The 23,847-nt window shown below is 41.1% G+C and overlaps 2 protein-coding genes across 8 annotated transcripts in view; both read right to left on the bottom strand.

The window, feature by feature from the left end:
- Positions 1-58: 58 nt before the first annotated feature.
- On the bottom strand, positions 59-9,533 carry HUS1 (HUS1 checkpoint clamp component). Of its 3 annotated transcripts, XM_056337730.1 has the most exons (8): positions 7,845-7,985; positions 7,442-7,569; positions 6,782-6,958; positions 6,011-6,118; positions 4,991-5,065; positions 2,931-3,030; positions 2,470-2,601; positions 59-1,042 (listed from the first exon to the last, which is right to left on the bottom strand). In XM_056337730.1, exons 1-8 carry the CDS (start codon positions 7,894-7,896, stop codon positions 960-962), a joined length of 855 nt encoding a protein of 284 aa, XP_056193705.1. In that variant the 5' UTR covers positions 7,897-7,985; the 3' UTR covers positions 59-959. The 3 variants fall into 3 exon arrangements, with proteins under 3 accessions (XP_056193705.1, XP_056193704.1, XP_056193706.1); XM_056337729.1 differs by lacking the exon at positions 7,442-7,569 and having other exon boundaries at positions 7,845-9,273; XM_056337731.1 differs by lacking the exons at positions 4,991-5,065; positions 6,011-6,118; positions 7,442-7,569 and having other exon boundaries at positions 7,845-9,533.
- A 6,726-nt stretch (positions 9,534-16,259) lies between these two features.
- Positions 16,260-23,847, bottom strand: part of ICE1 (interactor of little elongation complex ELL subunit 1) — a 39,313-nt gene continuing 31,725 nt past the window's right edge. For 4 of the 5 annotated variants that reach the window (XM_056335134.1, XM_056335136.1, XM_056335135.1 and 1 more), the window contains 5 exons: positions 22,968-23,128; positions 20,438-20,628; positions 18,888-18,994; positions 18,073-18,171; positions 16,260-17,158 (listed from right to left, as the gene is read on the bottom strand). In XM_056335134.1, coding sequence (XP_056191109.1) covers positions 16,977-17,158; positions 18,073-18,171; positions 18,888-18,994; positions 20,438-20,628; positions 22,968-23,128 — 740 coding nt within the window. In that variant the 3' untranslated portion in view covers positions 16,260-16,976. The remainder of the gene's footprint in view (positions 17,159-18,072; positions 18,172-18,887; positions 18,995-20,437; positions 20,629-22,967; positions 23,129-23,847) is intronic. The other variant, XM_056335138.1, reaches the window with a different exon arrangement.

Here is a 23,847-nt window from a genome sequence, read left to right as displayed (position 1 = left end):
ACACCATAATAACACAGGTTGTACAATACTTTCCATCTGGAAAGGGGAAAAAATGTGATCCAGAGATAACTTGCTCTTTATTTCACACCAACTGCTGTGTTCACACATGTCCTCATACGATACTCGTTCTGTACATAGACAGAGACCTTCAACACCCACATCAACAAGGTAACTCGGACTGTTTCTCTCATCCTTTCAGGGCAAGAGCTAAACACATCCATTCAAGCACTGAGAACTACTGTTCTTCTGTACTATGTTGGAGCAAGTCAGATCAAAAGATACAACCAGGTACAAAAAGACACAGCTAAGCTGTTGGTGCTCCTTAGCAGCTTTTACACCCAGTTACACGCTGACAGCCACAGGAAGTTCCTCTGCCTCAGACACATTTCTGCTGCACAACATGCAGCAGCATCAATTCCATGTAATCACTGCTGCAACAGAAGTCAATCCCATACCTCTTCAGGAGGCCTGTGCATACCTTCCAAGGCAAATCTGTCAGCCCTCCAGACTGCTCTCCTGCTACATGGAGGTATGACAGCTTGTTTGGAGACCTCTTAACTTGGAGCTGGATTGTACAACACTGAACACACCTAGCAGCAGCTCCAGAGGTCAATTCTACCTTTATCATTGTTGATGAGGAAGAAAAAAACCCAAAACCTACATTGCCTTCCCCACAGCTCAAAGCATCGCAAAAGCACATAAAAATATCAGCTTTGCTCCCCATAACGCTCAGATATGCCAGCTCCTCAGCATTGTGTCTTTCATAGCATGTAACTCTTCACAAAAAATGCCTTCTGGATGAGGAGTTATTTTGAACAGTTTTATAAATATGGAAATAATGTCCATCGGATGGCTGCATCTAACAACATATCACATGAGAGTACTCTGGCAGCTCATGAAAGTTTCCAGACTTAATGGAAAAGGCCTCGGGCTGGAAAGTGACCAACATTCCAAAACATTCAGGCAAGTGCTGGAATAAAATACTGCAGTGAAACATCCTCATGAAGCAAGATGAAGTGGACAATTCTTTTGCTTACAATATCTGTAAAGAGAAAACAAACAACAAATCCAGCTTAAAATGGGAAAAAATACTTTAGTATTACATTTACAGAACACCATCATAATACAATGCTTCTACCAGTGCTGACAAAAGGATGACCAGACATATCACCCTGTAATATTTAAGTCCTTGAGGGCCTATAAAGCATTACTAAAGAGTCTATGAAAGCTGATACCAAAAAGGAAATATGTAATGTATAGGCCTATAATGCTATACCCATCATTTAAATCTTCCATGGTGTCCTGGTTTTGGCTGGGATTGAGCTAGTTTTCTTCTTAGTAGCTGGTGCAGTGCTGTGTTTTGGCTCTGGTGTGACCTATGTTGACAGCACACTGATGTTTCTAGTTGTTGCTGGGTAATTTTTACACGAAGTCAAGGGCTTTCCAGTTTCTCAGGCCCTGCCAGCGAGAGGGCTGGAGGGGCCCAGGAAACTGGGAGGGGACACAGCCAGGGCATCTCACCCAAACTAGCCAAAGGGCTATTCCATACCATGGGACTCATGCTCGGTATATAAACTGGTGGGGGGAGGGTTGGCTGGGGTGGGCTGATCGCTGCTCGGGGACTGGCTGGGCATCGGTCAGCAGGTGGTGAGCAACTGTATTGTGCATCACTTATTTTCTTCCTTCCCTTTGAACTTCATTCCTCTCCCCTTCTCCCTCCTTTTCATTATAACTGTATTATTATTGTTTTGGTTTATTCCAATTTTTAAATTGTTTTATCTCCACCCTCGAGTTTTACACTCCTATCTGATTCTCCTCCTTATCCTTCTGGGTGAGGGGGTAGTACATGGTATTTTATTATTGGCTGGGGTTAAACCATGACACATGGGAAATTCTTAGCATCTGCACTACACCATAATACACAGATGTTCACAGGAAAAGCATACAGAGTTAGCAAAATATGATATAAAACCCTGCACAGGGTTCTGCCAGAAAGAACATATTTTTATGATTAGAAACAGTAGATGCATAAAAAGCATTTGGTATTAAAATCAGCTTGGTGCTGAATGTAAGAAAGCATCTGGAAAAAAAAACCAACTAAAACAAACATGTCAGTAAATATCAGTTTCTCTGCTACAAACCAGGGGCTTTGTTTTAAGACTTTTAAAAAATATAATACCTCAAAATAATAATAAAAATAGTAGCTTCAAAACAATGACAACAAGAAGACACCCATGATAGTCTGAGTATTCAACTTGATATGTATAAAAGGGCCTGGCTTAAATACTTTTTAATTTTTTTTTCTTCTCCAAACACTTAAGGCCTGAAGCTTACAGCCTAAAAGTAAAATATTAAAAGTCCTCCAAGTTTCAAAGAGACGAAACAGAGTATGTGCTGTTCTGCTGTGACAACAAGTATGGCAAACATCCCTCCTTAACAGGAGCTTGCAAGCAGAGCTGTTGAACTTACTGCACAATGCTTTTGTGGGATTGACCTGCTGTCCAGCAAGCAGCTGCTGCAGCTTCTTGATGTCTATGCGTGCTTCAGCCATGCTTTCCAGATCTCTGTCTTGAGCAGAATCTTGACATTCATCCACTGATGCTAAAAGCATGAGAACATAACACAATCAAAACAGCAGGAGTTTCGAGACCCATAAGGATGCACCTGATAATCACTGAACAGCTGGTACTCAAATGGGCTGTTTTTCAGAAACTGCAGTGCCCAGTTTTCCTACCAAGTTCTCAAGGATACTGGAAGAGGTTCCCCCACAAACATGAAACAGCCATGGGCCACTTTTCTTTTTAAGATTTCATTTAAAGACTTCAAAGTACTTGAAATTTTTTTTAAGGACTAACAAGGTAAGTACTGTTACCAGCATCACACCTAAGTAGTAAGATCAGACAGACACAAGAGGCAACAGAGAAACTCACCCCAGGGAGGATTTCCCAAGTCTTTAAAATGTGTTGTTACAGATACTAAGTCAGTTTCTATTTTCAAGTTCATTTCTCCACTCAAGTTTGCTTCAATCACCTGCAATACAATCAAACTCAACTTTAGGCAAGCCACTTTCACACTGCAAAATTACAGAATAGAGTGCAGTCAAATACATGCTTCCAGAAGCACTTCAGTGCCTTCACAGCTCAACTGTACTTTTTGAACAGGGTTTGAACATTTAAGCGTTCAGTTAAAAAAATGCCTTTCTCATCCTTCCTGTGTGAATTATCCTAGGCTAACCTCCCTGAAATGATAAGAAGAAAGAAATTCAATTGCTATCCAGTAATTTTACAACAAGTACTGGCTTTGGGAAGTTCATGTGCTGAGGAAAAGACTTTAGAAGAAAGAGCCTGAAGCCGGAGAAATGCAATAATGTTTCCTGCTTTTCTACAAACAGAAAGGCACCTAGACAGTCCACATGACACACACAGAAAATAGGATGCACCAAGAGGCGACCTGCAGTTGCAGAGTTGCTTTCAAAGATTTACAACCAGAAAACAACTGCACCAGAACAGTACTCCAAGCAGAACTTTGACCTGCTAAAAATCCTGGAAAAGGGCTGAGAGCTTTCAAATTCCATCCTGACAAAGTGTCCAACCAAGAGACTGTATATGACCTCACACAAATCCCAAGCAGATCAGAGGATTCCTGAAGCACATCCAAGCACTTCACTTCTGTGATTAGAATTCTCAGTAATTTTAAAAAGAGGTTCATATCAGAACTAGAATCTCCTGTAGAACGGAGATGCCCACAGATGAATGCTCCCAAACAAGTACTATGTGAAAGAGCTTCTAAGCTGTTTTTGCAGCACTGATCTTGAGCAGTTTTACTACCAGGATGCATCTAGCACAAAAATTTAACTGTGACATGATATTTTTGTTCTTTAGTAATGGGAAAGCATGTAGAAGATGCATGTTGTCTGCATCCTCCCTCAGAGCTATAAAGCTATTTCACAGATTTATTTATTTTCCTGCTTTGGAGCAAGAGGTAAGGTACTTCGGAAGGTGGGTAAGCCCAGTGTTAACACGCTATCTCTTCTGAGTGTTGCTGAACACCAAAGTACAATCCAATCACACAGCTATCCTGCATGAGAAGAGATCTTCAACTCTGGAAACAAAGCAGTGATACTATACTTAGTTGTGTGCAAGCACTTCCACTGGGGACATGGGAGAAGGAGGAAGACAGAAAAAACAAAAACTCCGTAACAGCAACAAAGCAGAAGAGTTTGAAGTGCTTAGTCTCATATTTGCAGGATGGCTGTCATTTGCAAAACTGCCAGAAACCCAGGGTAATCACTCAACTCTTCCAAGACTTGGAAGACTGAGACTGTCTCAGTGTTTACAGAAAATTTCCCATTAATCAAAACTGGTATGAACAGCCCCCAAACCAAACTATTCCAAAGCTCTATGCTTTACTTACTAACTCTCATGTCAGTCAATCCTGGTGACTGTGAGCAACAACTACTAATAAAAAACCAAACCCCTTTTCTGGCCAAGTACATAGGGCTTCTTTCAATGGAAGGCCCACCAGCACTCCAGAAATCCAGTACAGACTGGAAACCCGCTCTGTCAGAGTCTAAAGCACAGGCTGATATCCAGGAGCTATTAGCAGGATTTCCTTTGAACTCCACCTCAAGTTTACCTGAAGTTCATTCACACAGACACCTAACACAAGATTCCATAGCATTTCTTTAATGGAATCACCTGTGAAGTCTCCAGCTAGCGATTTCTTACCAGCTATGAAGACCGACTTGTGGATTCAGTACAAAGAGCACCACTTTTCTGGGAAGCCCAGGACAAGCTCTCCAGCGTAAATCCTAAAATAAACCCCATCATTCTCTTCAGCACTTACAGTCTTCACGTGCCTTTAGTTCAATGTCTGACCCTTCCCAAAACAAGGTACAATATGGGGGGATGGGTCTGGACAACAGAGCAACATCCTAAGTCCAAGATAAAATAAGGTCTATAGGACGCACAACTGAAGTACCTTAACTTACAACAGAATTGCTGAGATTCTTCATTCTCTCCACAACAGTCTTCATTGTTTTCAGCACTGGTAGGTAAATACTGACCTAGAAAGATGTAAGAACTGCATTCACACAAATATTTCATATGTGATTGGAACATGATGCATTTATTTCTCCCTTCAATTCTATCTTATTTTGGACTCGGCTATCTATTGAGTGTAGGAAGCACAATATTTAATTGAATTCGGTGAACGTCTCGGGAACAGAGGAACTCTTTCCCATTATACCAGCAGGTCACCTCTCTAGTAATTGCTAGCCCAAGTCTGTGATCAAAATAGACAGGTTTTGGCAGATCAGATTCTCACATGAACCTACATCTGTGTTACTGAGCAGTTAATAGTTACTATAGCCCAAGAGAAAAGAACATGATTCCCATGGTACTGTAATTATATCTGGTATTGCATCAGTGTAAATCTGAAATAAAATACATCAAGTTTCTACCGAGTCATGTGTCTTCAGAATTTAAATACTCTTAGTTATAGCAGTAAGAGACATCTATAACCTCAAACAGGAGCACATCTGCACAAAGACCTTTCCTTGCAACTCCACTAAAAGTCAAAAATTACGTAGAAAGCATATATATAAAAATCAGGGGAAAACATATATGACTGTGGCAGGTAGGCCATGAATTTCAGAAAGATCAGATTATTTGGGCCACTTGATACCTAACCAGCTGAAACAACCTAAACCTGTGTTAGGTTTGGAGATGCTCCTACCTAAAGCCATGCAAGTCCTTTCCTCCTCTCTTCCTCCACCTTGAATATCACAGCAACAACTGGTAGCCACCAGCTCTGTTTCCACAGGTTCTGGACTCTCTTAAAAAAGAGTCCAGATGGAAGCCATGTCCCATCCCCCTCCAGACCTCTAGCCTCCAATCTTCACTCTTTCCTTTCACTTTCTCTCCAAAACCCACCAGCAGTACACTTTGCAGCAACAGCATCTCACTTGCAACCTCCCCTTTCTGTAGGGAATATAAAAATGGAGGCTTACATCAAAGTCTGGCACATTGGGCTCCCTGAAGTCATTCCATAATCTTCTGGGAATAACCCCCACAGGAATGTCATGTGTCACAATCCTACTGCTGCTTGATAAAGATGGCTTGAGGGAGAGAAAGGATGTTCTTTCAATTAAGAACAGTACTTGAATTCCAGATTCAAATTTTTCAGATCCACTCTGGGAAATACTGGAACTGAATGCCTCAGACACTCAGTTCCAGTTTTCCATTGCTTCCTACTGGACCACTATTAAGCAGACTTCCCTTCTGAATAAGGAAGTGGTTGTGAGGTATCAGCCATTAGTATTTATAAGCTATCCTTAGCTGAAGAGGTGTTAACAACAAAAAAAATTTGGAAGAATGCAGTTTGAAACAGAAAGGCAGGACAAAAGCAGAACAAAGAGCCAAACACTACACTGAAACCTCCTTCACCTAATAGCTTCAATGAGACGGCAATAATCTGCAAACGATTTAGAGAATGAAGGAGTGGAGAAAAGCAGACATTAGAATAAGGTGCTTCAATCACAGAGGTTTCATTCTTCCTCCATCTCTTTGTTGCTTTTTGGAAAATACAAAGCTGGTTCTGTGTGCTACCAACCATGAGGGCCAGAAAGGCTAGTGAAATGAAAAACTGCATGATTTTTCTTTATCTAGTTTTCTAGAATAACATCAAAGACTACCAAAGCTTTTATCTGATCTTAGGAAAAGCACTTAATTTTCAAGAGCTTTTTTCTTAATAATGAAGATAAAATCATGGTTGCACTTACTAATTCCACAGCAACTCTGAGACAGGGACAGTGTTTGTTAGTTAACTTGATCTTCACTGTCTTCGCACTTTGGGCAGTTTTTAATGCTCTCGACAGGTTCTCAGGCACCACCTCTAAATAGATTTCATTGTGTTCTGGAGCTACACCTTCCATCTGAAATTCATCGAAGAAATTCCCCTACAATTTTTGAAAATTGGGAGATACAATAAAGCAAATGATGGGGGGAGGAAAAAAAAAAAAAAGAAACAGGCAGAGGGGCAAGTTTCACTTGACAGGTGAAAACTGATAGACCTTAAGCTTAGACCTGCGTGCACACAATGGGCAGCTTTCCCCTGCCTGGCACCACCTGCAGGAAGCAAGACAGGCCGCAGGAGCAGGAAGGCCCGCTGCTCGAGGCTAAACCTATTCATTGCAGGTCCTGCCCCAACACCCCTCAGTCCCCAAAACTGGGGGTACAGCCGGTGAGTTACGCTCTCCTGTTGCAGTGCAGTGCAGCACCAGCAGCACCAGCAGCAGCAGGAGGCTGCACCACTGCCAGGCACCCAGCACAGCGCGGGGCCGAGCGGCCGGGCCTGGCGAGCCCCAGGGCCGGGCCCCGCAGCGCCCCGCAGCCCAGACCCAACAGCCTAATCACGACCTACCGGCCCTGCCCGGCCTTACCTGGCACAGCTCGCACCACATGCCGACGCCGCCATTCGCGACCTTATCGGAGAGGATGAAGTACAGCTTGCCGGCGGTGAGGCGCAGGGTGCAGGCCTTGGCTAACTTGGCGATGGTGTTAACGACACCTGACAGGGGTGGGGGGTGCGTTATGGCGAGCACCGCTTCACACAGCTCATCCCAGCGGGGCGGGGAGAAACGTTCCGTCTCTCAGAAAGCAGCTGGCACCGCCGCGGAGCCCCGCACACCCCGCGGGGGAGGAAACGCCTCCCGCCGCCAAAGGCCTCTGGCCCTGCGGCCCCCGCCGCCATCCCTATTCCCTCCCCCGGGGGGGGGGGGGCCGGCTGCCCGCCGAGGCACAGCCGCCCCCCGGCCCGCTCGCCCCCAGCCCCGGCACACTCACGGCTGAAGTGGTTGAGGCAGGCGAGATCCACGATCTTAGCCCGGAATCGCATGGCGCCGCCGCACCACCCACTGCGGCCGGGGCGGGCCGGGGGCGGGCACCGCGCAGCCCCGGGCGGGAGCCGCCGGGGCGGCCAGGGGCGGGCCGGGAGCTGGGCGGAGAGTTTCTGGAAGAGAGAGGAAGATCCTGACAATGAAGAGAAGTTCTTAGAAATCCGGCAGATTCATGCAAGCAAATGCTGGCGGACATCCGGGGTCCCTTGGCTGGCAATGCCAGTGACCGCTAGCACGGAACCAAGCACAGCTTTCTGCCTGACCTTCCTAGACCAGCAGCAGTGTCTCTGCTACGAAGGGAACTCAGGACCTCGTAATAGACCCTGGGAGGAAAGGGGCGAGTGGTGTGAGAGGGAATGTGTGAAGCGATCAAGCAGGTTAAGAGCTCCGATCTTGGTTTTTCTTAAATGAACACCAATGTCCTGATCCACCAGGAGCTGTCATTTACTCTGTCTCACCTTTGCACCTCATGGGCTGCGTTACCTCACCAGTACAGCGCAGCAGCCTGCTCCTCTCCTGACTGCCCTGTGCCCTATAGCCTTAGATAGACAACCTCTCCTGAGAACTTGGTGTCACAGGGTTCTACAAGAAGCTTACTTTGCTGCTCTGACTACTCCTGCTTTTGCTGGTTTTGGTCATGCCCTAGCAGCCTGTGAAGCTACCTGAGGCCTAAGTGGTGACTGCTCTCTTCATAGCGGGCAAGCAGAGCTGTGGGTCCTGAAAGCTCCATAAAGAATGGGTCGATTGCCTGTGAAGGACTCAGCAGCTTAGGCAGCGAGGAAATGCTCACCAAGTCCTGGAGCTCTCACTCCAGGCTGATGGAAGAAGTTAGGGCTGAAATCTTGGTCCTTGGCCTTCCCACACCCCTCATCATGGAGAAGGTTTGGAAGACCACTTCCTATTAATGGGGGTGGGGGGTGGAAGTATGCTTGGCAGAGGGTGCAGAACTTCTGTCTGTAGAAGGCCACAATGAGGGCTCTCTGCAAGCAGCTGTACTGCTAGGACTCCACCTTTTCTGCAAAGCTATTCAGATGGATGATTCCCTCTGAAATCTCATTACCCCAGCTCTGAGTGGCTGGAGAGACACTCGTGATGTAGCTGGTTGCTATGTGCCTACCCAGGAAGGTTAGAGTTCTTCTAAGAGTGGCACCAAGCCCTCTTGCTGAGGAAGCCTGGTGTGGGGCATCATCAGGACAGTGCTGGAGGACTGTGCCAAAGGGCCATGCCACAGGAGCACTCTTCTGTTAGAGTTCAGAAAGACCTAGGAAAAACTTCAAGTCATGAATCTCAGAATATTCTGTTGAATACTAGAATGCTTAAAATTTATCTGCAACATTTAGTAAGTGTTTGAAGAGAACTGGTGAATCAGACTTTCTTTCTGTACCTAAAGAAAATAAAAACGTTTGGTTTTCCTGGAAAGATTTAAGCTCATCTTACAAAATACTCTACCAGCCATCTCCATGGGGACTGGAGAGGTGGTCTTGGGCCCGAATGCAAGTATTAGAGTTTCTCCCTGAATGATTGTTTCAAGTATACTGCATTACCCACAACATACCCTAACTGTCCTTGGTTTTAGGACTCATTAGAGAATGTTTCACTGGTGATTAGTCTGCTCAAATTGTGCTCTTTTCTGTCACTGTTTTTGGCACTCTCAGCCTCTGTGTTCCAAACACTGCTGGTCTCCTGGTTTTGGCTGGGATAGACTTAATTTTCTTTTCAGTCACTGGTATAATGCTGTGTTTTGGATTTGGTGTGAGAATAATATTTATAATACAGTGACGTTTTTAGTTGTTGCTGGGTAACATTTATACTAAGGCAAGGACTTTTCAGGCCCTTCCAGTGAGAGGGCTGGAGGGACACAAGAAATTGGGAGGCGACACAGCCAGGGCATCTCACCCAAACCAGCCAAAGGGCTATTCCATACCATGGGACGTTATACTCAGTATACGAACTGTGGGGGGAGGGTTGGCCAGGGCGGGCCAACCGTTGCTCAGGGACTGGCTGGGCATCAGTCAGCGGGTGGTGAGCAGTTATATTTGGCATCACTTGCTATTTTTTTTTCCTTTTGAATTTCATTCCTCTTTCCCTCTCTCTCTCCTTTTTATTACAAATATGTGGTGGTTATTATTATATTTATTTTTATTTCAGTTATTAAACTGTTCTTGTCTCAACCCACAGGTTTTACCTTTTTCCTGATTCCCCTCCTCATCCCACCGGGGCGGGGGGGGGAGGGAAGTGAGCAGGGAGCTGCATGGTGCTTAGTTGACACCTGGACATGTTCACACCTCTTGATGACTTAACTGGTTGTCTGCATAATTCGGCTCTCTATTCTCTTGTTTGGGTCAAAAGATTGGTTACATTTTACCTACTTGTTCTAAAACAAAAGTAATTAAAGTTCATAGGCTTATGCTAACAGTTACCCTAACTAGGCTTAACTCATGCGAGCTGCTATGCAATATGATAGAGAAAATACCTGTCGCAAGACCTAAAGAAATTAATTTGTTTTAAAATGTTAAAAGATATTTTTTTCTTTAAAATAACAGTCTGTTTAATTTTTATTACTTTGATGACCCTTCAGGATATAAAAAATGTAGACATAGATTGCTTGATTTTTCTTAGATATTCGGATCTTATATCATCCCAAGATGATATTCATGGCACTCACCTGCCACTCAAGTTATTGAGCCCAGCACAGACAACAAGTCAACAGCCTTGTTGTGATTTGCTTTATAATGAAAGAAATAGCCACAAAGGTCAAGGGTAGGTAGGATGAACTTTAGACTACTTGTCTGGAAAATGAACTGATCTAACTAGTCAATGTGATTACAAATATTTGATAATACTCTTAGAAATTTGCATTTTTTTCCTGCAGCTCTAGGGGCACAACACACTTATGCAGAGGTGACACCTAGTCTGTCAAGTGCCATATTTGTATCTATAGCACAAAACAGCTTGAAATTTCTTTTCAAATATAGGAGGTGTGGCAAAAATACTGAATGTGAATAAAATAAAGCCGGTATATATGGTTCTTTGACAGACAGACCTCTATTTTTTTCATTAAATACTGTTCCATTAGCTTTTTGTTTTGTAAATTAAATGTGGTATGGAAGTTATCCCACAAACCAGGTAGATTCACTGCATCTTTCACACTTCCACCACACTTTGCACTTCAACACACTTTCCATCTTTCACATGCACACAGACTGCTTTTTGTAAAATGCTTGCTGTATGCAGGTTAAGTGGGATCTGTGGAATGAAGGATGATGTAATCCCTTTACAGTTGTGACATCCTAATATGCAATGGATCACAACAGGGTTAACAGATCCACACTGCTTGCCTTTTCTGCCTTTGACTATTTATTGTACAGTCTCCTGAGAAAACTGAAAGCAAATTTGTTCTCTGGGTTATTTTCTAGATGTGGCCTGTTGGTTCACAATGCTTTATTACCTCTCAAGGTTAAGCCTCAACAAGAGGATAAACTTTACATATACAGACAATTGCCATTATTTGCCCTAAATAACAAAGAATGGAGAATTTACAATCTTAGGTATCAGAAATAAATTACTATATGCTATATATACACCCAAAAGCCTGCCAAGAAATGCTTTGTATCGCTCTGTACTCTCATCAGTACTGGCTGACGGGTTATATTATATATTATATATATAATATATATATTATATATATATTATATATTATTCCAAAATAAACACAGGCTCTGCCTCGGGGTTCCCGGGTAAGACAACTTTGTTGCTGTAGCTGCAGCGAGGAGGCAGAGCGACAGAAGTTCAGCTCTCCATTCACACTGGCTACTGCTGGAGTAGTAGGGCAGGTGCACATTTACAGCTCTTTGAAGGAGCCTGGCCTGGCAGAGCCATGCCTGCACAGTGGGAAGCTTTGCCACGGCAGGTGCACCCCTCTGGGTGGGACACAGCACCCTGTGGCGTTGCCCAGCCTGGCCCCCGTGCCGGCAGCACTGCTGCACCCTTGGCCACTTTTGGGCCCACCGAGTCCTGCTGCCACATGTTTACCTGTTGCAATCAAAACCAATTTCTCCAGCAGTGTTGGCTCAGTTAATACATGTTTTAAATTTTTTTCCATTTTTAAAATTATTTATTTACATAATAAATTAATTACACATGCACATGAAATCGCGAGTTCTATGTTTTTCTGCCCATCAGAATAATTTAAAGTACACTCGTTTAGGGAAGAAGGCATTCATGCTGCTTAGCTGTGGGAATCTGACTTTCTTGATGGAGAGACAAAGAAAGCAAAAGAAAAATCTGAAAATATTAACCCTGAGAACCAGAGGGATGCTGGCAGGATGAGCATAGCACCACGGAAAAGGATCAGTACTGGGAAGGGCTCTTTGTGCAACGCTTTTGACTCTACTGTTGAGGCCTTTTCACATTAATTTGAGCTATGAGTAGGTATTATTGTAATCGATCGAGTACACTAATTGTTTGGCTTGCACAGGCTGTAAGAGCTGACCCCAGCCTGCTGAAGCTGGGCTCTGAGTATGTCTGTGGCACTGAACTGAGGAGGTGGTAAGATAGCTTTAAGGTTTCTTTGACTGTTAGGGAAAACTTCACCATTTTTTACATGAGTTGAAAATGACCCCTGTTTTTATCTAGATTTTAAGGTTAATCAGTGTTTCCAATTTGAAACTGGACACTGGATGAAACACACCTTTCTCATACACTTTGTTTCAAAGTTATTAGGAAAACCCCTATGTTCAGTGGTACTTTGAGCAAGAAATTAGTAAGTACAAGGTAAGCCTACACAGGCCACAAACCAGTTCTCAGATTCCAAATACATTCTTTAAAACATTTTTTATGATATGGTTATTGGATCCATTGTGGTGCATCACAAATAAAAAAAAATGGATAGTAACTTAAATATGGGAAAACATAGAAAGTGAAAAAGAAATGAAGAATAAACCACAACATACAGTTTCTTATTGATGAGGTAAGAGAACTTCAAGCTTTATTTTTTATCATCTTCTACACAGAACTGAAATTGAAGTAGTTTTGAATATATGGACAATCACAAGAAGCTGCTTTGAGTTAAATAAAATAATTTTACCTAAAAGAAGTTTTCTATTTTATTAAAATAACATTACCTTCAGAATCCTCAGGGAGGCAGCACTTGCTCATCTTTGTACCTTCACGGCTAAGTCATTCCATACATTTTCAATTCTTGGACCTTGTCTATGTGCTGCCTACATGCTGTTTTATTTTCGGGCTTTAATATACTGTGAATCACATAAAACCTCTGGTGGGAGAAATCCTACCAGCTTGCAGAGAAAATCTACCAAATCAGAAAATAATATGCCAGATCTACAGACAGGCTGATAGCGTAAGAGGCATCCATCTCTGTATTTGTGCTCATGTTTGTTATAAAGAAGGGGTATATGGAGGTCCAAAGAGATTCAGAAATTACATTAACACATGTAGAATTCTTGTCTTCAGGCAGAGATTTGCTGTTGGGCCAATATTCCAGCAGTGTAATGAAGCTGCCTGCCAATATCACATCACAGCCGAAGCAGGGAGCAATTACACAATCCCAGAAGAGCCCTAACTGAACAGAATACATTTGTCCCCAGCATGCTGAGATTTTAAACAACCAAACCAAACCAAACCAAACCAGTTATTTCCTCTGCAATCAACAGAGAATCCACCATCATCGACAGCTCTCTGGAGCCAGGCTCATGGCTGTGTATGAAGCCCAAGGAGATAGGTTGCACCAAGTACCAAGCTGTCTCCTGCTTGATATTTAAACCATGTCTGGATTCATTCTCTCCCAGCCAAAGCATGCCAACAAAATGCAGGTTTTATTGGGAAGGCCCAGGCCATTTTCTGCAGCAGACATTTAGACATCCCCAGGGCGATGTGGCAGCACAAGGAATTGCAGCCACCTAGGACCAAAATTCAAAATAATATCAACCCAGGCCATCTGCATAAATATATCCCTTATTTTCTTTCTGGCTCCCGTTAAGCACCTATTTGCTTCATTACGCTCCAGAATGTTCTTTGAAAAAAATTCAATAAAGTGGGTTGCATTGGGTACAGTAGATGGGCTCAGAACACCCAAAAGCATTAACATTTCATGGATCTAGAAAACCTTGAACAATTAAACAAGGTTCAGAATTTTGCAGATGGAGACCTCAGCCTGGTAACACTGGCGTTACAAAGCCTGCCTCTGAAGAAACACTTTCTCCATAGTCTGAGAGCTTTTTGATAGCAGTCTCCAGCTTTTCTTGAAAAGTTAGGGAGGGTTGGAAGAATGTGAAGCTGTATGGTGATATTCCAATGCGATTTAACCACGTAATTCCATCTCCTTGAAAACATATCTGGTTTCCCTTTGTACATGCAATTTCATCAGTTAAAATGGAGAGCAGAGCATGTAATTTCATTAGTCATTTCAAACAGGAAAACCTGTGACTGCTTTGGCTTTTTTAAAGTGTCTGCTTCAGCAATTCTTTTTGTTCACTGCAGGCAGGTGAAAGCAGAAGCTAGGAAAGACATTACATCAGTTTTAGAGGGTTTGATAAAATAACTAGAACTTAATTTTAAACAATCTGAGGTTCAGACCTTTCTTTTTTATCAAGACAAACCAAGGATGAATTCACACCAGAAAAGATTTGCTACTATACCTAGAAAAGTAGAATCATCCCGGAAAATAATCGCATAACAGGCCAACAAAAAACAGTAGCTTAGCTCAAAGATGCTGCCTTTTGTAGAAAAAGAGTTAAAAGGTATCAATAAAACATATAACTTCTAAAAGCATATATAAAAGCTATCTATGTCCCAAATTAGTATTCCAGCAAAGGACTGTATGTCTGAGCGTACAGTGGAATGACTCTGCCAATACAGCATGCTGGGATACAGACACTAAGAAAAGAACTTCTAGTATAAAGGCAGCTATAGAAGTAAAATACATCAATCTGATTTTTCCTAGAATAATTTAATCCAGGATCCTGTTCATCTACACACAAAGTTAAAAGTTAAACTGCTCCCCAGTATTTATTTACAACAGGCTTCTCTTTCTGGAGTACATCTGTCAAATACCTGATAACACAGCTATGAAGTCAGAAGCCTGTAGTACAGAACTGTCCCCAATAAATAAATGATTGCACATGTCTACTGCTTCCTTTTATTTGGGTGGGGAGAAGCACTAGGGCCGAGTATTTTAACCTGAGATCTGTTGTAACGGCTAGCATTTTGTCTCAAAGGGCCCTAGATTGCTGACATTAATCTCTTAGCAGTTGAGGCGGCTTTTCATGTCTTTGTTTAGGAATAGAAGGCGGCACGGAGCAAGTGAAAACCTGAACATTCTCTGATACACATCGTTTGGGACAGGCTACATGGTCAATGTTCATGTGAGAACACAAGAAAGCAAAAAATCTACAAATACTGATAGAAACCTCAGAATCCCTGTTTTAATGGACCAATTATTTTACACAAAATAGGATTTTAGTATTTGGAACATGTACGTGGATGAGAAATTTACTTATGCAATTTCTAATTAATGAGGATTATACAGTTAAAACTTTACATATGATGAAAATAGCTATACTTTCGTCACCTATTTCTGGACAGCAACATTTTACAGCTCTTTAAATACTGTAAATTTGACAGTGTGTGTGTGAGGTACAAGTGTTTTTATATGAGTGATTAGTGTTTAACAGGTATTAACTATTCTGCTTTTGCTTATTCATATGCAGTTTGATTGGACAGTATTGAGTAACAACAGAATTAAAATCAAGCTCACATTCCAGTACATGAAAAAAATACTCATACAGTCATATTAGTAGAACAGAAGATTTTTTTCGTGTAAATGGCTTTGTGGGTGGTTTTGTTTGTTTTTTAGTTTCCAAATGACTATAGCTGTAGATTTTTGGTCATAGAAAGCTCTGGTATTTCCCCAGCAAATTTCATGTACTTCAAATGTCAGTGTTTTATAGAAATTCTAAAGGCAACATGATTTTCTGTTTTGACCTTTTTATGATCAAAAAAGGAGAAGAGGCTGACACCACATTAAAGGCCTGGCAGAGTCTGGGTCCCGCTACAATGAGAAGCCGTGTTAGCAAAGCTCGCCTCTTCATATGGTTACAACCAGGGGGTGGAAAGAGAAGTTTTCAATGGGTTTTTAAGACTAACTCACTAGCCCCCAGGGTATACCAGAAAATTCTGGAGAGATGCCACATACCCTCTTTCCAGTGGCCAGAACTGCAGTGTTATGGGCAGCTCATTCAGTGAAATGACCTCATAGGCAATTTCCTCCTGCCCCCCGTCCCAGCAGCATTTATATAAGCTAGAAACAACGGTTAAGTGCTATTTAAGACCAACAAGGACACAATGGAGTTTGCTTCTTTTATTACGAAAGATACAAAAACACAGAGTGTAGTGAAGCTATCATTAGAAATGTGAACTTTTTTTGAACCAACATTCTATTTACATACACAAAATTCCCCAACTGGAACAACATCAAATGTGAGACACATTATCAGAATATACCATATACACAAGTTCAGAGATTTAATATCTCTGTTACTCTATACATGATTGTTACACAAGAAGTCAATTCCTACCTGTCTTACACAACTATTTTAAATTAAGTTTATGAGGACTACTCAAGCAGAATCTGGGCAAAGTTCTGCTGTTTGAATGGTTACTTTATAAATACAGTACAAAATCACAGAGCTGGCTTTTCAGCCAGGCTCAATCTTCTGTGGTGTCAAACAGGCCATGCTCCAAATTGATGGGAGTAAAATAATGGAAACTATTATTTATTTTTATTGACATCAAACCAGAAATACCTTAGGCATCACAAATGTACTGGTTTTCAGATCACTGATCAGCTATTAGGAAAAGCAAGTCTTTTTATTTATTTTTTTAAAACTCTTCCCTCAAACAGAAAAGCCAATTAAAATACTTGAGCTTACTTTGTGTGAGCAGACATTCTGTTAAAAGAATAAAAGCGGACACACCACTTTGTATTGTTTTTAACTGGAACCAACTACTGCTTAGTAAAATAAGGCACTTCTTCCTTTAGATCAGTCCACTTCCCTACATTTTAGTTTAGCTCCATTTTACACAGACAGGTGATTTCAGCTATGCCACTTGTGACAGCAGAAGGGATGTTGTTAAGAACTGTTGCTCTCCAAGCATGGATGGTCTCAACAATACCTTCTGGATTGCTTGCACCCAAGTCACACAGTGAATATACGGCTGCCAGCTGCACACCCCAGGGAACACCTGTGAAAAGGTAACACAAATCAGCTTATAGATGCTTTGATATGCAATAAAATGGTGTTGGGAAACCTGAATCTAAAGAAACTATCAGTTCAAGAACTGGAATTAAAATACATCAGCAACAGGGATGCCTAAAACCAGAAAGCAGAGAGATGACAACCTGCACGCAAATTGCCCAACATCTGATTTTATACTAGCCCTTTCCAGTTCTCTAAATTCAGCAGGTTTTCAGTATTCAAAGGGCATAAAAGATTTGAGCATGTAGTCGTTTTACTCCAATTAAGGGTGATCAGACTTTCATGAAGTCAGGTTTACACAGTCTGAAATAGAGACAGACATATAGCACTCGCTCGGAAGAACTTGAGATTGCAAGGAAAAGCAGCTATACAAATGGTTCAAAGCAGCTCCCTAACATCAGCCAATGCTTCACTGCAAAATGTACTTAACATCCAGAATAACTGAGCAACATAGATCTCTGCTGCCCTAATTGCCTTGTATTGTCTCAGCCAGAAATTTGGGCTTCTTGCAACCCTCTCCCAATACAACGATCCTGCTAGGAGCAAGCTTTGGCATGAGCTGCTCAGGTAACAAATTAGCTATTACTGTTCAAGTGAAGATGGCCCTTTAAGTTCTCTGAGGCTGATGTGCTGTCACATGCAGTGTAATTCCAAGGTGGCTGAAACTCTCTCAGAATTGTTCTGCGTCTCTAACAGAAGGTAATACACATGCTTCATTAACTTTGGAAGAGAACGGGACTCGAACTGAAACCTGTTTGTACTGTTATGCACCAACAGAGCACTGCACAAGCAGGCTGTTTTGGCGTGTGTGTCTCATTTTGTGCATGTTCTCCTTACAGAACAGAAGGCAAAACTTCACACTGCAGATGTTACAGTAAAGTTCCTCTAAATAAACATTACCTTCATCTTTTGCATGCCGTACAAACAGTCCAATTACAGAACTGACATTCTTCACTGCAGCAAGACATCCTTCCTTCAAACCTATTTGGCCCAATCGACCTGAAACAAAAAAAGGTTACTACATAGTAAAGTTTAGACAGTCAACTTCCTAATTTTCAGACTTGCCAACTGTCTGTTGAAGCATCTTAAATCACAAAAACTAGTCGTTCTTGTTACCATGTTGTCTTGGGAACAAGAGCTGTCCTGTTCCTTTTGTGACTAAAGGCCCCAAGCCATTGTTCGTCAGATTGAGCCAACCTCCTGCAGGTTTACAATTTCTAAGTATAAAACTCTCAAAGAACGCAATCTCTGTTTAGCAAACAGTATTATATAGCCTACATACTGAAAAGATCTATTGAAGTTTTCTATTTACCTTGAATGCCATCTAGATCCCAAATAAATGAAATCTAACTTAAAATTGCAGGAAGAGGTATTAGTTGCACACAAAACCTTATTTTATACACTTTGCTATAAAGTATATGTAGCTACAGATATCTTCATTTTAAATACATGAAACGTTGGTATTTGTTATTGTGAAATCAGAGTAACATCTCTCAAAAATTAAGTACATACTTTCTACAGGCTGACAAACAGAAAATATCTGCATAGGACTATAAAAGTTTGGCTTTTAAGGTAAAATTTGTGAAGAAAGTGGAGACAAAAAAAAAAAAAAAAAAAAGGGCAAAAATACTCCAATTCACTTTCCAGGCAGGCTGACGCTTTCAAAGAACATACTTACACAAAGCAGAAGTTCAACAAGAATTTGGACTACGTACCAATTAGCCTGAGTGTCAATGCTATAACACTATCAGGAACGGATTGAGCAGTTTCATGCCCCTTTCTCTTTTTTATCCATTTATCCATGGATGGCCAAAGCACTTTGCTGTGGAAGACAAATTAATTTGACAATCTGGTACTGCATGAAGGGGTGGTACAATATTCGTACCATAATGAATGCAAATAGTTCCTTTGTTTACCATGTATTCCCATAGCTCCACTTGCACCTTTAATTCACCTTCTAGGGAAACTCTTTACTATTCCAAGCATCCACAAATCTGAACAATGTAAAGGTTTTAAACCCAAGTAATGAAAGCTAAATTTCTGGTGCAATCACTCTTCTTCAGAATAGTATTGCTGTTCATCTGCCATTCATTTCCCTGCAATGTTCTGCACCTCTACCTAAAGTCAAGAACTTACTCCGCTGACTTTATAGATGTATATGAAAACACATTACTTTTAAATGTCATGCTGAGATGTTACGCAAGCTTCTTATATGACTGAAAATTCACAGTTTGCATGTTACAAGTAGGAACTGACGCTTGTTTTTAAATCTGAAAGAACCCAATAAGACTTTTTTAATCCTCAAAATGATGTTAATAAATCTAGTTAACCTGTTACCAGCAAAACTCCACACTATCAACTCTGTATGGCTTAGTTAAAATGACATACCTTTCACTGAAGCTAATATGTATTCATTTCAAAAGTATGTCACCAAAAATAACCTCCTATTTGAAAGCATGGAACTTGTATAAAAGACTTGATGATGATCATACGTTATTTGCATTTACTTTATACTCAACAATACTTTATGTCGTAGTTACACACATGCCGTACTTTTGCAAATTATACTTGGTTATGTAACCTCTGCACAAAAAATGGGGGCTGCCAGAGCAGTGTCAGTATCAAAATGAAGTCTTTCAAACCACGTTAATTGTGGTAGCAGTCCATGCACTGGATTACAGGATTCAAAGAAAATTCAATACATTGAACCTCAGTATTATAATTATTTTAGAATTAAAATCAGACTGAAATTGGTATAGTACACTAATAGTCACATTTCACTTTCAGCGCTGAAGGAGAGCTATTTACACATCAAAAGTTCCACCCTCATTTTCTAGTGATGGTGGGGAAGGGAATTCAACAGTTAAATCCAGAGGAAGACAACCAATCATTTTGCTTTGTTGACTAACAACCCACCTGAACATTTTCCACAATTGTCCACATATACCTATTTTAAAGCAATTCTTTATTAGAACAGTTCAAACACTGTTAATTTCTTGGACCGGTACCATAACATGCTGTATTTCCTCATTGATCGCTCATTCTGTCTTAAAATAAGGCACACAAACACATTTGTCTAGGTCTCATCAGATTAAAACGTCCTCATTTCTATGTTTCTATGCAATGGTTTACTATATTAAAAGCTAAGTCACAATGTCTCAAATTTGAAAGAAAAAAACAAACAAACAAAAAAACCCCAATACCAAAACAAAGCACAAAAAAAACTACACAGGAAAACATGTGAAAGAACTGCTTGCCATCATACCTTATAACATTGTCATGTGTCCAGTCCCACTTCAGGTGGGAGCAGAGTAGATCAACAGCAAATACATACTGCCAAGCATCTTCACTCAGATCTTCTCCATATTGCTCACTTAGCTGGAATTCTATTTTTGGACATGACTGCATTTCTAAAAGCAGGTTTGAGACCATAATACCAGCATCTACAGAGGAACTCTGGAATTTTAGAAGGTGATTATCTTAATGCATGAAACGTTACCAACCCAGAAACAAACTTTTTACATATATTTGATTATGACTGTCCACAGTATCTTACACCATAAATTCAACTTCAGGTTTGACTTAACACAAACAAAAGGAGTACATAAACCAAAATCTTCATGTAATCAGTATTTTTCTTGAGTAAAAGGAGAATTTGAAAAAAAACCAACCAAGCAATAAAACTCACAAACCGTCCCTCTTCTCTCCTCTCAGGCACCCTCTTCCTGCCTCCTACAATTTGATGATTTTTTTTTTGACCTCATTCATTGATCTCAGTGAAGCTTGAATGTCAGAAAAGTGTTTTCCAGTGCAAGAAGATTAGACTAATCCTGCTCACTTTGTAAGTTGGTTTTGGTTTGGGGTTTTTTTTTAATTATTTTCTGATGCTGAAATCTGTTACTGTTTGTTGTTCATTAAGGGCTAATTTCCAAGCAAGTACTCCAATAGCTGAGGTAGTAATAACTGAAAGCATGTCATGTGAAACAATTCTGTTAATTAAATAGCTAGGACAAGCAAGAAAGTTTAAAAACAAACATCCTTTCAGTATCTGAACGACTACAAAAAAGTCTAAGCTTATCACATACACACTGTGAGTGCTTAGCGTATCTCCTCCGTACAAAAGCTCGTATAATTGGCAAGTGCTGCAACTCTGCAAGTCACTGAAACGGCATAATTTGACCAAGAAATAAAATACCCATCCAACATGAGCTTTACTTGCATAAGTAGAATAACTGTCTCAAAAAATTATATGTATGACAGACTGTCGACCACAATCCACTTGAAATTTGTCCCTGTATTTCCACTTAAGTAGAGTACATCTTACAGATAGGATGATGTCATCTGCTATCATCAATATAGAAATTCCCGAGATCCTTCTCTCTAGCTGCAGCAGCTCTCATATTTCATAAGGATCCATAAAGAAGGTAGGCACTGTGTATGCACAGAATTAGTATTTCCAGGAACATTTACTGAGACATACATGCAACTGTCAGCATGGGACTGAAAGTTGTAACCTAATAGAATGAAGAATACAAATTCTTTGCTAAACGGGATTGCATTAAGCTTATGTGAAGAAATGTACCCTCTGAATACCAGAGCTTAGTGCTACATCACAACTGTGATGTAATCCAAAGAAACATATACAAATCCATGCATTCTTAACTCACTCCACTCCACTAAATCAGGAGGTTTAGAGGGGCTGTAATTCCAGTGGTAACATACTAAATTCAGGGCTGGTTTTGAATCTAAAAAAAAATTTTAAAAAAATCATCATGCTTCTTCCAGTGGGTACACCACCTAAAGCCTATGCTGACAGCAGTAAGCCTAGCTGCAGTCCCCAAGGCAGCTGTGGAGCAGCACGTTTGGATGGGGAATAGGTGAGCTATGAAACACAATGATTTTGTTCACTTAGTATTTACAGAACTATAGCATTTCTACCAGGCAAGCCTGGCGCTGGTACGCAGTTTTCAAAACTCCTGGGGCCCAAGCCTTCAAGCAAATCACAAGCCTGCTACACACATGCCTCCTCCAGAAGCAAAGTACCCCCAGCTTTCCATCTGCATGATGTAAATTTGCTCCCACTGACATTGTGTGTCTCAATTTTTCCTCTTTGCAACATCCTTTTCAGGATGGCAGTACGTGCCTGCTGAAAACCGACAGAAATTAAATGACTCATCCAAGGGCTCAAAGACTTGAGGTCAAATTTCAGAAGTCCTTAACACTACACTGGTCGTCCTTCTTCTGCCATCACTACACTTTCGTACTGATGATGCCAATTGCTTATGAAATGAATTGGCTGATTATTGTTTTTTGGTGATAGATGGGTATTTACAGTCTACCTCGCAGAAAGATCATGAGTAAAAAGAGACAGGCTCATCCTGAAATTAACTATAATAAATAATTAAGTACTACACAGAGACAAACCCAATACATATTGAAAAACCCCAACAACAACAAACCACCTCAAAGAACCTCAAAGTCACAGTTTCATAGAGGGACAGAATTCCCTAGTCCAAGAACATGCCAGTCAAAGTATAAAAACTGTTGACTTTTCATGTTTAATAGAGGGATTAGCATTTAACAGGGAAAACCAGAAAAGTGTTGTATTCTAGCAGGGTCTAGACAACCCGAGGGCAAAGGCCTGAAGCAACACTGGTTGTGGAACTGTAACCGACGCCACGGCAGGGTCACAGGGTACCTCCACACCCTCCCCCAGTACGCTGCTTGGTTTGATTCGGCCAGCAAAGCAACCACTGCAGACACAAGCTGCCACGGAACACAAGAGCAGACATTACCTGTTCCCAGCTGAGATAAGCGCTCATACAGGCCAGCATCTCGCTGCTTGCACTCTGCCTGACAACTAATTGCATAGCTTTGTTAATTGCACCTTGGAAGACAAATATGTCAGACCATATGTTTGTGATAAATAAAATCATTTTTTCGGCGTCTGGAAAGTCTAAGAAGAAAAAAAACAGAACAAAGTAAATTTTTAACATTTTTTTAAAAAAAGAAAGATACTTGGGCATTAAAAGCTAGTACGCTCTTCAGCAGGTTAACTGGGAAAGAAGGCATAGAAGTCACATGACTGCAGCCCAGGGAAGGGGAGTCATACTAGCACATCTCAGTCCTGAGATTAAATAAGAAAAAAAGGCTCAAGAAAAAAAAATAAAATCACCACTTCAGCTACCACCCCCATTGTAATTTCATTCTTTTTTTGTAAGGAAAAAAAAAATGAGAAGGCTTCATTGGACTTCAGTGTGCAACAACAGTGCAAAAGGACCTATTATTTTGCATTTTGAGGTTGGTCCCCCCCTTCATCCTTCTTACTGCACTTTAGTTCACTAAGTAGAGTGGTCTTGGAGCACTGAAACTGGATTCTTTTAGGATGAAATTAAACTGGAAGATGCACTCCAGAAGCCTACCTAATATACTCTAGCCACAAACAAGCACTCTGATCACTGGATCAAACCAGTGGTAGTCCAAAAGAAAAAATTACTCCCGAGATGTGTAATAATGTGAAAATCAGGTCTTCAGCAAAAATCCACAGTGCTTGCTAACACTTTGCACCCGTACAAGCACGAAATCCACATGAAAAAAAATAAACTTTGCTAAGAACTTTCACACAAATAAAGTATGAAACCTGATGTCGCTTAGCGATTTTCCCAGACTCTGTCA

This window comes from Falco biarmicus, chromosome 4, assembly GCF_023638135.1.
Source record: "Falco biarmicus isolate bFalBia1 chromosome 4, bFalBia1.pri, whole genome shotgun sequence".
NCBI lineage: Eukaryota > Metazoa > Chordata > Aves > Falconiformes > Falconidae > Falco > Falco biarmicus.
This window is presented reverse-complemented; position numbering and strand designations above follow the sequence as displayed.

Coding starts and splice junctions, on each gene's coding strand:
- HUS1 (XM_056337729.1), bottom strand. CDS start 8,093: ATGTCCGCCAGCATTTGCTTGCATGAATCTGCCGGATTTCTAAGAACT. Junction 2,602..2,930: donor CTTGGGAAATCCTCCCTGGG/GTGAGTTTCTCT, acceptor TCATGCTTTTAG/CATCAGTGGATGAATGTCAA. Junction 1,043..2,469: donor TCCCACAAAAGCATTGTGCA/GTAAGTTCAACA, acceptor TTCTCTTTACAG/ATATTGTAAGCAAAAGAATT.